The sequence below is a fragment of the Oryctolagus cuniculus genome, chromosome 2, assembly GCF_964237555.1.
Source record: "Oryctolagus cuniculus chromosome 2, mOryCun1.1, whole genome shotgun sequence".
NCBI classification, from domain to species: Eukaryota; Metazoa; Chordata; class Mammalia; order Lagomorpha; family Leporidae; genus Oryctolagus; species Oryctolagus cuniculus.
Window position 1 is genome coordinate 1,302,166 of NC_091433.1, and position 14,690 is coordinate 1,316,855.

Genomic DNA, 14,690 nt, shown 5'->3' on the forward strand with positions numbered 1-14,690 from the left:
CTATCAATAGCATTTCTTTCTTTTCTTTTTCTTTTTCTTTTTTTTTAGATTTATCTATTTATTTGAAAGTCAGAGCCACAAGCCAGGAGCTTCCTCTGGATCTCCTATGCGGGTGCAGGGCCCGAGAACCTGGGCCATCCCCACTGCCCTCCAAGGTCATAGCAGGGAGCTGGGTCGGAAGTGGAGCAACCAGGTCTCGGACCGGTGCCCATATGGGATGCCGGCACTGCAGGTCAGGGCATTAACCCACTGCACCACAGCACTGGCCCCTCAATAGCATTTCTATACACTAACAATGAACTATCCAAAAAAGAAATTAAGAAAACAATTCCATTTACAGTAGCATTAAAAAATAATTAAGAGTAAATGTAACCAACATGTACAAAATCTATGTGCTAAAAAGTGCAAAGGTTGATGAACTGAAGTGATGCAGCAGGGGGAGCCGCGGCGTGGGGCGGCCGCACCCCAGTCTGGAGTGCTGGTCTGAGTTCCCTGATTCCTCTCCTCACCCAGATTTCTGCAATGTGTCCTGGGAGGCAGCAGGTGATGGCTCAGTGCTCGGGCTACATGGCTGGGGTTCTGAGCTCCTGGCCTCAGCCTCGCCCAGCTCTGGCTGTTGTCAGCACTGGGGCGGGGAGAGCAGAGACCAGAAGATGAGATCTCTTTTTCTCTCTCTCTCTGTTACTGTGTCTTTCAAATATGTAAAAAATGAAAGAAAAGAAACAGAAACTGAAGACACAAATGGAAAGCTATCCCACATTCATGGATTCGAAGAATGTTGTTAAAATGTCCCTACCTGCTGGATAAGACCCAGAACTGAAAAAGAGTGTTACGTTAAGAAAGAAAGAAAAGAGTGTTACGTTAAGCAAAATCCCGAATGAAGCAGAGACTGTTGATATTGATTCTGCTGTGACAAATGCACTAACTGTCCCATGTTTGTCATGGAAACTGGGTACACATTACATGGAAACTCTGTGAACACCTTCTTTGTACAAACCACTGTGAAATGAAATGCAGGTGCAGACTTCCGTGGGGACCTCTGGGTTCAGCGCGTCCCTGTCCCTGTCAGATTCCCGACATCAGGGAAGTGTTTGTTGCAGCGCTCAGAGGCCGGTTGGGATGTGTGCGTCACTCTCAGATGCCTGGCTCCCGCTCTTGGCTCCAGCTTCCTGACAGTGTGCGCCCGGCAGGCGGCGGGTGGTGGCTCAGTGCTGCCACCCCTACCACCTGTGAGCCCTGAGCTGGCGGTGGCCTGCCCCAGCCTTGCCCATTGCAGGCCTTGGGGAGAGAACCAGTGGGTGGGAGATCTCTCTCGTGCTCGCTGTCGTCTCTGTTACTCTACCTTTCAAAAAAATCAATCTTAAAAAACAATAATGATAAGGCGCACATTACGCACGGCGGCCCGTGCGGCACCCTGAGGGCCCCCTTCCGTTTCTCTGCCGTGCCGTCCCTCGCTGTGGCCGGGCCTGGCCTGGTGCTGGCACCATGCTCTCCTGACCCTGTCACAAGAGCTGTGAGCCCAATTAGCCCTTATCTCTTTTTTAAAAACTTTTATTTAATAGATATAAATTTCCAAAGTACAACTTTTGGATTATAGCGGCTTTTCCCCCCATAACCTCCCTCCCACCCAAAACCATCCCATCTCCCACACTGTTTCCCATCCATTCTTCATCAAGATTCATTTTCAATTATCTGTATATACAGAAGATCAACTTAGGAACAAGTGCACAGTGACTCCCGTTGTTGATTTAACAATTGGCACTCTTATTTATGGCATCAGTAATCACCCGAGGCTCTTGTCATGAGCTGCCAAGGCTGTGGAAACCTCTTGAGTTCACTGTGGGGAGCAACTCGGACTAGACTGTTACTCGAATTAAGACTTATTCTATGCATCTGCTCTCCCACAATATGGCGCTGGGAGAGGAGGAAACAGCTTCTACACAGCTGCCTCCAGTTCAACCAATAAACAGCAGGACCTGCTCCTGATTGGAGGAGAGCAGCGTACTCGGCGTGTGGGTAGCAGAGTTGGGATTGGTGGAAGAGGACTATAAAGGAGGAGAGAGACGGCATGCACCAGGAATATCTATCTGAAGGAACACCTGTGCAGCCCCCGAGAGAGCCGGTGTGCCGCTCCCCTGCGGAAGTGGGGAAAGTGGCAGGGGGAACCGCCCTTCCACGGAGGTGGAGGGACGGTAGCCAACCCGGAAAGAACCAGCAGCAAACCCGGGGAGGGCCGAGCAGACGAAAGAACAGCGCAGGGTCCTGTGTCGTTCCTCCACGAAGAGGGGGAGCGACAGTTCACCAACGCCAACCTTGTTTAGACAGGGCCGTAATCAGAGTGGACGTTCTCTCCTCCCTTCAGAGAAAGGTACCTCCTTCCTTGACGGCCCCTTCTTCCCGCTGGGATCTCACTCACAGAGATCCTTCATGTAGTTTTTTTTTTCCCACAGTGTCTTGGCTCTCCATGCCTGCGAAACTCTCGTGTAGCCCTTGCATCTTACAGGCTCCCTCGCCTCAGGATTTGGTTGTAAGCATACGCACATGCACACAAAAACTAAAAGAGTAGACGACGGGTAGAGCTGCAGGCGTCGACAGCATGTTGTAAAGCTCTGCGCTCAGAACAGCACGGGAGGGCACACGCTTGAACAGACAGAGCCGATGCTCACAGCCCTGGATCTTCTTTCTTTTCTTTTCTTTTCTTTTTTTTTTAAGATTTATTTTATTTATTTGAAAGACAGAGTTACAGAGAGAGGTAGAGACAGAGAGAGAGAGAGGTCTTCCATCCACTGGTTCAGTCCCCAGATGGCTGCAACAGCCAGAGCTGCGCCGATCCCAAGCCAGGAGCCAGGAGCTTCTTAGAGGTCTCCCACGCGGGTGCAGGGCCCAAGGACCTGGGCCAGCTTCTACTGCTCTCCCAGGCCACAGCAGAGAGCTGGGTCAGAAGAGGAGCAGCCGGCACTAGAATCATGGATTTTCAACAAAGAGCACACAATTGGGGAAGGACAGGTGTCGTCAACAAATATTGTTGAGAAAATGGATATCCACATGCAGAAGAATAAAATTTGGTCCTTACCTCTCACCACACACGAAATCCAATCCAAATGGACAAAAGGTTTGCATGTAAGACTCGGAGCAGTGAAGTTCGCAGAAGGAAACGCGTGCAGAGTGCGGCACAGCACTGGCTGGGCAGTGCTTTCTCCCAAAGCACAGACAATAGAAGCAAAACCAGACGGGTGGGACTGTCCAGGAAGGACACCCGTGGGCAGCACGGCGGAGACTGCCCGTGGGTGGGAGGAACTCTGGAAGACCATCCGTGAGTCTGATACTCCCCAAAGTACGGAAGGAACTCCAGCGCGGTGGGAAGAAGCCAACTGACAGCGAACCGACGTTTCTCAAGGGAAGACGTGAGTACATCAGGTGTGGGAACATGCACAGCACCTTTGTCAAATGAAACCACTGTTAGGACAGCTGCTGTCAACCAGGGGAGAGATAACGGTGCCGGGACGGAGGTGCAGGTCAAGCATCCAGCCTGCAGGCCGTGAAGGGCCCATGAGGTCATCTGGCCCTGCCAAGGCGGGCGTGGGCGGGACTCGGGATTCAGTAAGTCCACTGTTAGGACAGCTGCTGTCAACCAGGGGAAAGATAACGGTGCCGGGACGGAGGTGCAGGTCAAGCATCCAGCCTGCAGGCCGTGAAGGGCCCATGAGGTCATCTGGCCCTGCCAAGGCGGGCGTGGGCGGGACTCGGGATTCAGTAAGTCCACTGTTAGGACAGCTGCTGTCAACCAGGGGAAAGATAACGGTGCCGGGACGGAGGTGCAGGTCAAGCATCCAGCCTGCAGGCCGTGAAGGGCCCATGAGGTCATCTGGCCCTGCCAAGGCGGGCGTGGGCGGGACTCGGGATTCAGTAAGTCTACGGGAGGCTGAGTTCCACGTGGATCTTTTTGTGTGGCCTGTGAATGATGCTACAAATATCCGGTGTCCCTCGGCAGAACAAAGGTCCCCCACCCTCGGGGAGGACCCCTGAATGTCGTTGGTGGGAGCGTTTGTACATGAGCGCAGCCGTTTTGGAAAGCAGGATGGAGGTTACACAAAGCCTCGAACTAGAACACCCGGACGACCCAGGAACCCTCTGCTGGCCCAGTCCCCGGGCCGGAAGTGCACCGCCCGCCTCCGCAGCTCCATGGATGGGAGCCTCTCATTCCTGCGTTTCCTCCCTCAGTGCTTCAGGCTGTTCTGCTTATCTCTGGTTTTCTTCTGCAAGTTTTTCTTTAAAAAAGATTTTAATTAATTTACTTGAATGGCAGAGCTACAGAGAGAGAGGGAGGGAGGGGGAGACAGAGAAGAGTTTCCATCCACTGGTTCACTCTCCGGAGGAGCCTGGACTCCATCAGCGTCTGCCACGTGGGTGCAGGGCCCAAGGTCCTGGGCCGTTCTCCGTCCTCTGCTGTTCTCCCAGGTGTTAGCTGGGAGCTGCATGGGAAGTGGAGCAGCCGGGACTAGCACGACCACCGTGGGTGCCAGCATTGCAGGCAGTGGCTCGCCCCCTGTGCCACGGCGCCGACCCCGGTTATCTCTGGTTTTCTACAATTGGTTGTCTTTGGAAGCTCCTTGCAGTCTGGACTCTTCCGTCCTTCCTGTCTGGAAAATTGTTTTCTTTCCATATTCTATTTCCCTTCCACCCCCCCCCCCCCATCCTACTACAAAGTTATTGGAATTGTGGGATTAAATCTGTAAGATTCCTTTCTTTTTTTTTTAATTAATTAATTAATTTTTTTGACAGCCAGAGAGGACAGTGAGAGAGAGAGAGAAAGGTCTTCCTTTGCCGTTGGTTCACCCCCCAATGGCCGCTGCAGCCGGCGTTCTGCAGCAGGCGCACTGCGCTGATCCGAAGCCAGGAGCCAGGTGCTTCTCCTGGTCTCCCATGGGGTGCAGGGCCCAAGGACTTGGGCCATCCTCCACTGCCCTCCTGGGCCACAGCAGAAAGCTGGCCTGGAAGAGGAGCAACGGAGACAGAATCCGGTGCCCCAACCAGGACTAGAACCCGGGGTGCTGGCGCCGCAGGCGGAGGATTAGCCTAGTGAGCCATGGCACTGGCCAAGACTGTTTTCTTATATGTATTTCAGGCTATTAGCAGGTTTTCCAAGTATTTATTTTTATTTTGAAAGACAGAGTGACACAGAGAGACGGCAGGGGGAGAGAGAGAGAGAGAGAGAGAGAGAGAGAGAGAGAGAGATATTTCATCCCCTGGGTCACTCCCCGAAATGCCCACAACATCAGGACTGGTCCAGGTCAGAGCCAGGAGCCAAAACCCCATCCAAGTCCCCCATGTGAGTGGCAGAAACTCAAGCATTTGGGCCATCACCTGCTGCCTCCCAGAAGCATCAGAGGGAGCTGGATCAGAAGTGGAGTCGCCTCCAAGTGGACTAGGACTGGAACTGGCATTCAGATATGGATTCAGGCATCTTAAGCTGTTGTTTAACCTACTGCACCATAACACCTGTTCCAGACAGATTATTCTGAAATAATTGCTAATTCCTGACTGTTGATTCCTGTTTACAAGCAATGTTGAAAAGCTTTGAAGCCTCACAAAAACATAACTCACTGCGTTTCAAGCCTCAATTTGGAGGAAGTGGGGTCGGTGCTATGGGTTAAGCCGCAACTGCAGTGCCAGCATCCCATATGGGGGCTGGTTCAAGTCCCTGCTGCTCCACTTCTGATTCAGCTCCCTGCTAATGCACCTGGGAAAGCAGTAGAAGATGGCCTAAGTGCTTGGGCCTCTGCACCCGCATGGGAGACCTGGAAGAAGCTCCTGGCTCCTGGCTCCTGGCTTCAGATCAGCCCAGCTCTGGCCATTGCAGCCGTGTGGGAAGTGAACCAGCAGATGGAAGCTGTCTCTCGCTGTGCCTCCCCCAACCCTGTAACTCTCACTCTCAAGTACAAATAAATCTCTTTAAAAAATGGGGGGAAGAGGCCGGTGCCGTGGCTCAACAGGCTAATCTTCCGCCTGCGGCGCCGGCACCCCGGGCTCTAGTCCTGGTTGGGACGCTCGATTCTGTCCTGGTTGCCCCTCTTCCAGGCCAGCTCTCTGCTGTGGCCAGGGAGTGCAGTGGAGGATGGTCCAAGTGCTTGGGCCCTGCACCCATGGGAGACCAGGAGAAGCACCTGGCTCCTGGCTTCGGATCAGCGTGGTGCGCCAGCCAGTGTGCCAGCCACGGCAGCCACTGGGGGGTGAACCAACGGAAAAGGAAGACCTTTTTCTCTGTCTCTCTCTCTCTTACTGTCCACTCTGCCTGTCAAAAAAAAAAAAAAAATGGGGGGAAGCATCAAAGACTGCCTGATTCTTTGGGATCCCAAGATACCGATTTGTTCACATCCTCTCTTGCGTGTTGTGGTTTCCGCAGAGAATTCTGTGTGCTCTGCCCACGGGGAGAAGCTCAGTGGCCATGGTTTTTCTTAAGGCCAGGATGTGCCCTGGGCAGGAGTGTCTAACTGGTTTTCCTGCAGGCTTAATAGAGCTAGAAATTAGAAAAGCAAAGTGTTCCAGGAAATGATTCTTTATTATGTAACACACACTGGCTATGCATTGTGAGACAATTAACTTACTTAGCTTTCTTCATGGAAATTTCTTACAGTATAGTGGTTAAAACCTGGTTTGGAATGCCCATATCCACGTCAGAGTGTCTGGGTTCAAGTCCTGGCTCTCATTTTTTTTTTTTTTTAAGATTTTATCTATTTGAGAGGTAGAGTTACAGACAGAGAAGAGAGAGAGAGAGAGGAAAAAAAAAAAAAGGTCTTCCATCCGCTGGTTCATTCCCAAAATGGCCACAATGGCCAGAGCTGTGCTCATCCGAAGCCAGGAGCTTCCTCTGGGCCTCCTATGTGGGTGCAGGGGCCCAAGCACTTGGGCTGTCTTCTACTGCTTTCCCAGGCCACAGCAGAGAGCCGGGTCTGAAGAGGAGCAGCTGGGACTTGAACTGGTGCCCGTATGGGATGCCAGCGCCTCAGGCAGAGCCTCAGTCCACTGCACCATAGCGCCGGCCCCTCTGCTCTCCCTTCTAGCTCTCACTAATGTGCACCCTGGGAAGCAGCAGTTGATGGCTCAAGTAGTCCCTGCCACTCATGTGGGAGACTTAGATTTAAAAATTCCCAGCTCCTGGCTTTGGACTGGCTCAGCCCCACTGTTGTGGGTGTCTGGGGAGGAGACCAGCAAATGGGAGATCTCCGTGTCGCTTTATCTGCCTTTCAAATAAACGACATCAATCTTACGTTACTAGAACACATTCACATCTTGGGACATGTAATGCACATGAAAGCAATCAGACTCTTTACGAAACAGTGAACATCTGTGACTTTTCCTGCCCACGCGTTGCAGGCGCCTCCTGGGACCACAGCGGTGCTCCGTGTGGCCACCCCATGCTGCAGTCCTGTCCAGGTCGCAGCGCACACGTGACTGCGCGTGCTCTCCTCAGGCAAGCTCTCTTAATCCTCAGGATCCACCAGCCCCCTCCAGCCCTCCTGTCCTGCGCGCTCCCTCCTGAAGGTTCACGGTGGACGTCATCTCGCCTCGTCGTCTGGGCCACAGCGTCCCCAGGCATTGGGTCCAGCGTTGTTCTGGGCCTGCCTGGGAGGCCGTTTCTGGATAAGGTGAACAAGCACAATTGGTGGCCTGGGAAGCAGAGGGCACTCCCGGGGCATCGAGCCAGCGTAGGACAGCAGCGCCGAGGAGGGAACTCCCGCTGGACACGGTTGGATCTTGCCTTCAGACCCCGCTGGAACCCTGGGCTCTTGCTGGGTGTCACGCCGTTGGCACGCAGACTGGGCCTGCATCGTCGGCTGTCCCGCGTCTCCAGCGTGCTCACTGCAGGTCTGGGCACCTGCCAGCCTCCCTGCTTGCATGAGCCAATCCCTTCTAACAAAGATGGGGGCCTTGAGTGCACCCTCGAGGGGTGAACACTGATTCTTAGGGGAGAATCAGTTAGCTGTGTTTTGGTGCTCTCCAAAGCTTAGCCCTACAAGAAAAAAAAATAAAATTCTACTCCTTACCTACTATCCAACATTTTTCTTCATTTCTTATTAATTTTTCCTTAGTGAGTGCCTGGGTCCATTTGGGCTGGTATAACAAAGCAGCACAAACTGAGTAGCCCACAAATAACAGAAACCAAGGGGGTCCAGGCCCAAGGCAGCCTGGGTGTCTGGCGAGGGCCTGTGTGGAGGAGACAGGAACTTTCGCCCCGGCCGTCCTGTCATGAGGGGGGTCTGCCCAGGTGGGCTCCTCGGTGTCCACAGGCCCCGCCCCGTGTCAGCGTGGGAATCCTGGGGCACACAATCCCTCGGACCACAGCAGGGAAGCCCGCGAGGAACGGCCGAGAACACTGCTCAGTGCCTTGGCTCCGGCCGCCGGGAGCACCCTGCATGCGTCCTGCCGGGCCGTCACCGGTTTCCTGGCCTCCACGCCACAGAGTGCTTTCAAAAACACACAGCTGATCAGGACGCTCAACCCCTCGCAGCTCGCAGGTTCCCCCATTTTCACTTGCTCTAGCCACAGTGGCTTTGTAAGCCAAGTTTTGTCATTTCATTGAGACGGAGCTACAGGAAGAGAGAGAAACAGTGAGGGCAGTGGGGAGGGGCAGAGAGCAAAGCCGTCTGCTGATTCGGCCCCCCAATGCCTGCATGGTGGGGCTGGGCCAGGGCTGCATGGAGGACTCCTGCTGCCTCCCCAGGTCTGCACGAGGAAACAGTCTGGAGCTGGAGCCGGGATCGACCCAGCGTTCTCGTGGAATGGGCCAGATGCCAGCGCCCACGGTTGCTCCGAGGCTGCCCGGGACATGCTGAGCCCTGCCTGCACCCAAGCCCTGCATTGCTCTAACGGGCCCCCACCCCCGGGCTGCAGCCCCCGGGAGTAGCTCCCATCGGCTGTCTGTCCCCTGGTGCTGATGATGCCTGCGCGGGAACCAGCCCTGCTACTATCGGGGAGGTTTTGGGCGAATTCCTTAGCGTCTGTGAACCCAGTTACAAGACAGGGCTGTGCTTGTGTGGGTCACAGTGGGAATACAATGTAATGGTAATACAGTGGTGTGGAGCGGCTGACAGTCGGTCCCTGCCGTGTCCCTCATTCAGCAGACAACACTAGGCTGCCGCCTGCCCAGTTCCTCGCTGCGCAGAGCGGGGACTCAGGTAATGCACTCAAGCTCCCCGCTGCGCCCCGAGATGTTTCCTCGTTGTGGGGGGACTAGTGACACCCATGAAATTCCAAGCCCAGGCCAGTGTGTGTGTGACAAGGGAAAGCCCGGGGGTGGCCGAAGGCAGCAGGGCAGCTCGGGACCCACCACGGGGAGTGCCCAGGGCGGCAGGGCCATCCACGACCCAGCGCGGAGCGGGGGTCTCGGGGCGCCAGGCCCAGGGCGGACTTGCCTCCACTCCCGCACTGGGGTTGCGGCTGAGGGCTGGAGAGCTGTGGCTTTAGCTGGGGCAGGTGAACATGCAGGTGGCTGCCCGCCCATCTCAATGCCACGACCCACGGGGCCCGAAAGGGGAGAACTGGTCTTCCGTGTCTCCGCGTGGCAAGTGGGCCCTCAGGAGCGCAGGCCCGGGTCTCGGGGCAGAACCTGGGCATGCTGGAGACCAGCTCGGCGCCCAGGAGGGAGGGCACGGGCGGGGCCCAGAACTCCGGGCCGCCCATCTGCGGTCCGGCGGGCCTGAGACCCCGCAGGGTCACAGGCAGGAGGCTTAACCGAGTGCCCTTGGGCCTAGGGTCCCGAGAACGGACCGGTCCTGAGCCACGGGCCAACCCACCGGCTCCTCCGAGCGGGCAGCCAGGCGTCGGCGCACTGCGCCTCTCGTCATCCCGGGCAGACCCCGGCCCGTCGTCCCCCGACCCGGAGGGCTGAGGCGGCTGACCCAAGGTCACACGACTTGCAGGTGGAACCGGATTCGACACAGAGCCGGACCACGGTCATCGGACCATCTTGGCGGCCGGGGCCGGGCTGAGGCCCCTGGACGGAGGCGGGAGCCGAGCGCGGACGGCGCGAGGGCGCCAGCGCCTGTCACACAGAGCCGAGGTCCTCGCTCCCAGCCCGCAGCTCGCACTCGCTCGCGGCCTTCGGCCCGCCCGGCCCCGCGCTCAACCACAACTCCCACAAGGCCGCACGGCGTGGGCGGGGACAGCGGCGGCGAGCGCGGCGGTGACGTCACCGCCGCGGCCCCGCCCCCCGCCCGCCCTGCGCCTGGGCCCTCGGCCGCGCACAGCCCGACGGGAGTCGTGGTCCCCGCGCCGGGCGCCCCGGCGGCAGCTCGGGCGGCGCGGACTCCAACTCCCGGCGTGCGTCGCGCGCCGGGCGCACGTTAACGGCGGGAGGAGGGGGCGAGCCTAGGGGCGAAGCAGCGCCCGGGAGGGCGGAGTAAGGCGGCGGGGGGGGGAGCCCACACCCCTCCCCCCCGCCGCTCCTTCCCCCTCCCCCGACGTAAACTGGGATCCCTTTCCCCTTGTGTCCGCCATATTGGACTCTAACTCTGGTCAGCGGCGGCGCCGGGCCCGGTGGACTCGCCGTTCCTGCCGCCCAGAGGCCTCCCGCAGCTCACCCCGCCCCAGCCCTCTCCGCCCGGGAGGCGACCCGCGCCGCGCCCCCGCCCTCGGCCGGCCGAGCGCCCGCCGCCGCCGCCGCCGCCGCCTCAGCCTCCCCGCCTTCCCCGCCCTCCGCCGCCGCCCGCAGCCCCCGCGCCGCTCCGCGCCCCTCTCCCCGCCCGCCATGAGCCCGGCCGACGCCAAGCGCGGGGCCAAGCGCCGGAAGAACAAGCGGGGCGGCGGCGGCGGCGGCGGCGGCGCGGGCGGCGGCCACGGCGGCGCGAGCGGCGGCAAGGCCGGCCCGGCGGCGGCGCTGCGCGGCTCCCAGGCCCCGGGCCTGGCGGCTCCGGGAGGCGCGGCGGGCCTGCTGGGCGGCGCGGCCACGGCGGCCAACGGGCCCCTCGGCGCGGGCGCGGGCGGCGCTGCCCCCGGGGGCTACTTCGAGGTAAGCGGCGGCGGCGGGCGGGGGTCCGGCCGGCGGGAGCGGCGGCCGCCGCCCCCTCGCGAGCCGCCGGGGCGGCCTCCGCGCCGGCCGGGGCTCCGGGGCTCCGGGGCGCGGGGGCTGCGGCCGTGCGGATAACGGGCCGGGCGGCGGCCGCGCCGCGAGGCGGCTGCGGCTGCGCCTCGGGGGTCCCGGCGGGGGCGGCGGGTGGGCTGCGCCGGCTGACAGCTCGCCGTGGCGATCGGCGCGAGCGAGGGCGGCACCTGGCCCCTCTGCTGCGCTCCCCCGGGGAGGCTGGGGCCGCCTCCCGGGCGCGGGTGCGGCTGCGGCCGCGCGCGGGGTCCGCCCCGCGTGGACTCGGGCGTCCGGTCAGCGTCTCGTTCCCCGCGGAGCTCGCCGCCGGGATGACTGTGCAGCTCCGCGGTGGGCGCGATCCGGGCGCTGGGCAGCGCTGCACGGCCGCGGGAAGTGTCGCCCCTGCGGAGCCCCCTGACAGCCGGCCGGGGTGGTCGTCAGGCCCGCGTTTGCTGCGGGACCCGGGGGCTCCCCGCGCTGTGCACCAGGCATCGGCCGGTGCTGGGTGGGGGCCGGAGGCGATGCTCGCGTGCGCGGGTCTGCAGCCGGCTTGGGCATTCCCAGGAATTCGATTGGCTCCTGAAAGATAATGGCTTTTCTTTTTTTCCCCAAAAGTTGTGTGAGTTCCTACGGCGTGGTTAGCGCTGTTAAGTCGTGCTGTTTTGAAGGCATTTCCCGTTGAGCGGCTCAGTGCCACTTCGTGAGGCGGACGGGTTTTTGCAGGGTTGCAGGTGCTGGGCGGGAGCAGAGAGGGACGAGGCGTGTGCCTCAGCGTGTGCGCGGGAGCTGGAGTTACTTGGAGTGCTGTTCGCCGTGCGCAGCTGTGGATCCTGGGAGGCGCCCTGCGGGGTGAAGAGGCCTTTGGACAGGGCCTTTTTGAGGGGTTGTTTGCCGTTGCCGGGAGGTTTACCTGTGTGATGGTGACAGTGTTCTGCAGCTGAGTGTAAGATGCACCCATTTCTGTCGATTCAATAGCAATAGAAATAGAAGAGCTGGTGACACAACGCAGTCGTCAGCCTCTCCCTCCATTCCAGGGTATAGTTCCCATTTGCTTTGTAATATTTTGCTAAAACAGTCTACGTTAAGTTATTGTAGTAATCACACCTAAACCCAGATAATTGTATGTGTAGTATTGTTTTTGCAGGACTGTCTCATTAAACTATTATGCCATCAGTGTTTTTGACCATGACCCACGGTAGCAAATAAAATGCATTAAGAGCCAGAACACACACACACACACACACACACTCTTGAAGTTTTACACAATTACACATGGACTCTTTGGCCTTGTCTCTTGCCTTCAGTTTCATTAACTAGTACTGTTCACAGATTATTCACTACATACTGCTGAGTTTTACACGCATCTTGGGAAACATTCACTTGTACTTTTAAAGTTGTACTTCAGTTTTTAAATTTTTGCACAAGTGCTTTAATAATTGTGCGTGAAAGGTACTCTATGATACTAAAACCTTTTTTTTTTAATTTGAAGGGGAGAGAGAGAATCTTCTGTCCACTGGTTCACTCCACAAATGACCACAACAGGGGACGCTGGTCCATATGGGTCACCTACGTGGGTGCAGGGGCCCAAGAACGCCGGCCACCCTCTGCTGCTTTCCCAGGCGCATTAGCAGGGAGCTGTGTCAGAAGCAGAGCAGCCGGGACTTGAACCAGTGCCCTGACACGGGATGGCAGCGTTGCCGGTTGAACCCGTGCCCTGACACGGGATGGCCGCATTGCCGGTTGAACCCGTGCCCTGACACGGGATGGCCGCATTGCCGGTTGAACCCGTGCCCTGACACGGGATGGCCGCGTTGCCGGCAGCTGCTTGGCTCACTGCACCACAGTGCACCCCTCACCCCGAGAAAACGTTCTTGGCACTGACCTCAGAAGAGCTAGTGTAAGTCTGAAGCCTTTGTCGTGTTCCCCACGGCCAGTGAGCTCTTGTGGGTACAGTGTGTGGTGTCAGACAGCTGTCTGAAATCAAGTCAACAGGGGTCACCTGCTCCACTTCGGGTCAGCTCCCTGCTGTGGCCTGGGAAAGCAGCTGAGGTCGGCCCAGTGCGTGGGCCCTGCCACCATCAATGTGGGATACCTGGGGGAAGCTCCCGGCTTTGGCCTGGCCCAGCCATCTGGCCTGTGTGGCCATCTGGAGAGTGAACCAGTGGCTGGAAAATTTCTTCCTCTGTCTTCCTGCTTCTGTAACCCTTTCTTTCTTTCTTTTTTTTTTTTCTTTTAAAGATTTATTTATTTATTTGAAAGAGTTACACAGAGAGAGAAGGAAAGGCAGAGAGAGAGAGAGAGAGAGGTCTTCCATCTGCTAGTTCACTCCCCAGATGGCTCGCCGATCCAGAGCCAGGAGCCAGGAGCCAGGAGCCAGGAGCCAGGAGCTTCTTCCAGGTCTCCCACGCAGGTGCAGGGGCCCAAGGACTTGGGCCATCTTCTACTGCTTTCCCAGGCCACAGCAGAGAGCTGGATCAGAAGTGGAGCAGTCGAGACTGGAACCAGCGTCCACATGGGATGCTGGCACCGCATGCGGCGGCTTTAGCCGCTACGCCACGGTGCCGGCCCCCTCTGTAACCCTTTCAAGTAATAAAAAAATATTTTTAAAGTAAGTAAAGTCAACAGTTAACCATAAGTGAGCCTGGCCCTGTGTTTCCCGGAGAGGCTCTTGGTGTTGTGAGGAGCATCCTCTAATCCATGGGGCTCAGCCAGCCAGAAGGTGGCTAAGGGAAGTCACAGTGTGAGGACTGTGGGTCCCAGCCTCACTGCTGTCGGGCCAGATCCTGCCCCTCATCCAGGTGGCTCCTGGGCCCAAGAGGGTGTTTCTGCAAAGAAGTGACAGCTCCTGAAGAAGTAGGAAAACAAAATTGAGCTTATAGGGTCTTTGGCCCAAAGCAGGACTGGTACACAGTGCTTGGGGAAACAGATTTGATAGGCCTTGTCTCTTGGTCAGCGTGTCAGCCTTGCACTTACTACCTCGGTTAGCTTCCTCCCCTCCCCTCCCCTCCCATCCCTCCCTCCCTCCCTTCCTATTTTATTTGAAAGGCAGAGTTACAGAGAGGCAGAGATAGTCCTCCATCCACTGGTTCACTCCCCAGATGGCTGCATCAGCTGGAGCTGCACCAATCTGAAGCCAGGAGCTTCTTCCGGGTCTCCCATGCAGGTGCAGGAGCCCAAGGACTTGGGCCATCCTCTACTGCTTTCCCAGGCCACAGCAGAGAGCTGGATCAGAAGAGGGGCAGCTGGGACTTGAACTGGCGCCTATATGGGATGCTGGCACTGAAGGTAGCAGCTTTACCCGCTACATCACAGCACTGGCCCTGGGGGTTCTATTTTTAGCATAGTTTTCATACTGTTTGTGTTAAATTAAAATCTTAGAAATAGTGTTTGTAGAATAGACCTGTTTTTGTAAAATATCTGTGGGTATGTATATGTTTTTGCTTAGGAAAGTCTGATAGGTATACATTTTTAAAAAAATATTTATTTATTTTGAGAGGTGGAATTACAGAGAGGGAGAGACAGAGAGGTCTCCATCTGCTGGTTCGCTCCCCAGATTACTGCAATGGCTGGAGCTGCACCGATCTGAAGCCAGGAGCCAGGAGCTTCTTCT

General features: G+C 57.5%; 1 protein-coding gene and 1 long non-coding RNA gene across 3 annotated transcripts in view; one reads left to right on the forward strand and one right to left on the reverse strand.

Annotated features, from left to right (window-relative positions):
* Window positions 1-5,133: 5,133 nt before the first annotated feature.
* LOC138848423 (uncharacterized) lies at window positions 5,134-10,429 on the reverse strand. The gene is made up of 2 exons (XR_011386169.1): window positions 9,795-10,429; window positions 5,134-8,011 (listed from the first exon to the last, which is right to left on the reverse strand). It is a non-coding gene; the product is annotated as an uncharacterized lncRNA (long non-coding RNA).
* A 90-nt stretch (window positions 10,430-10,519) lies between these two features.
* FAM193A (family with sequence similarity 193 member A) overlaps window positions 10,520-14,690 on the forward strand; it is a 154,982-nt gene continuing 150,811 nt past the window's right edge. For both annotated transcript variants that reach the window (XM_070067973.1, XM_051836727.2), the window contains exon 1: window positions 10,520-11,008. In XM_070067973.1, the coding sequence (XP_069924074.1) occupies window positions 10,748-11,008 (261 nt within the window). In that variant the 5' untranslated portion in view covers window positions 10,520-10,747. The remainder of the gene's footprint in view (window positions 11,009-14,690) is intronic.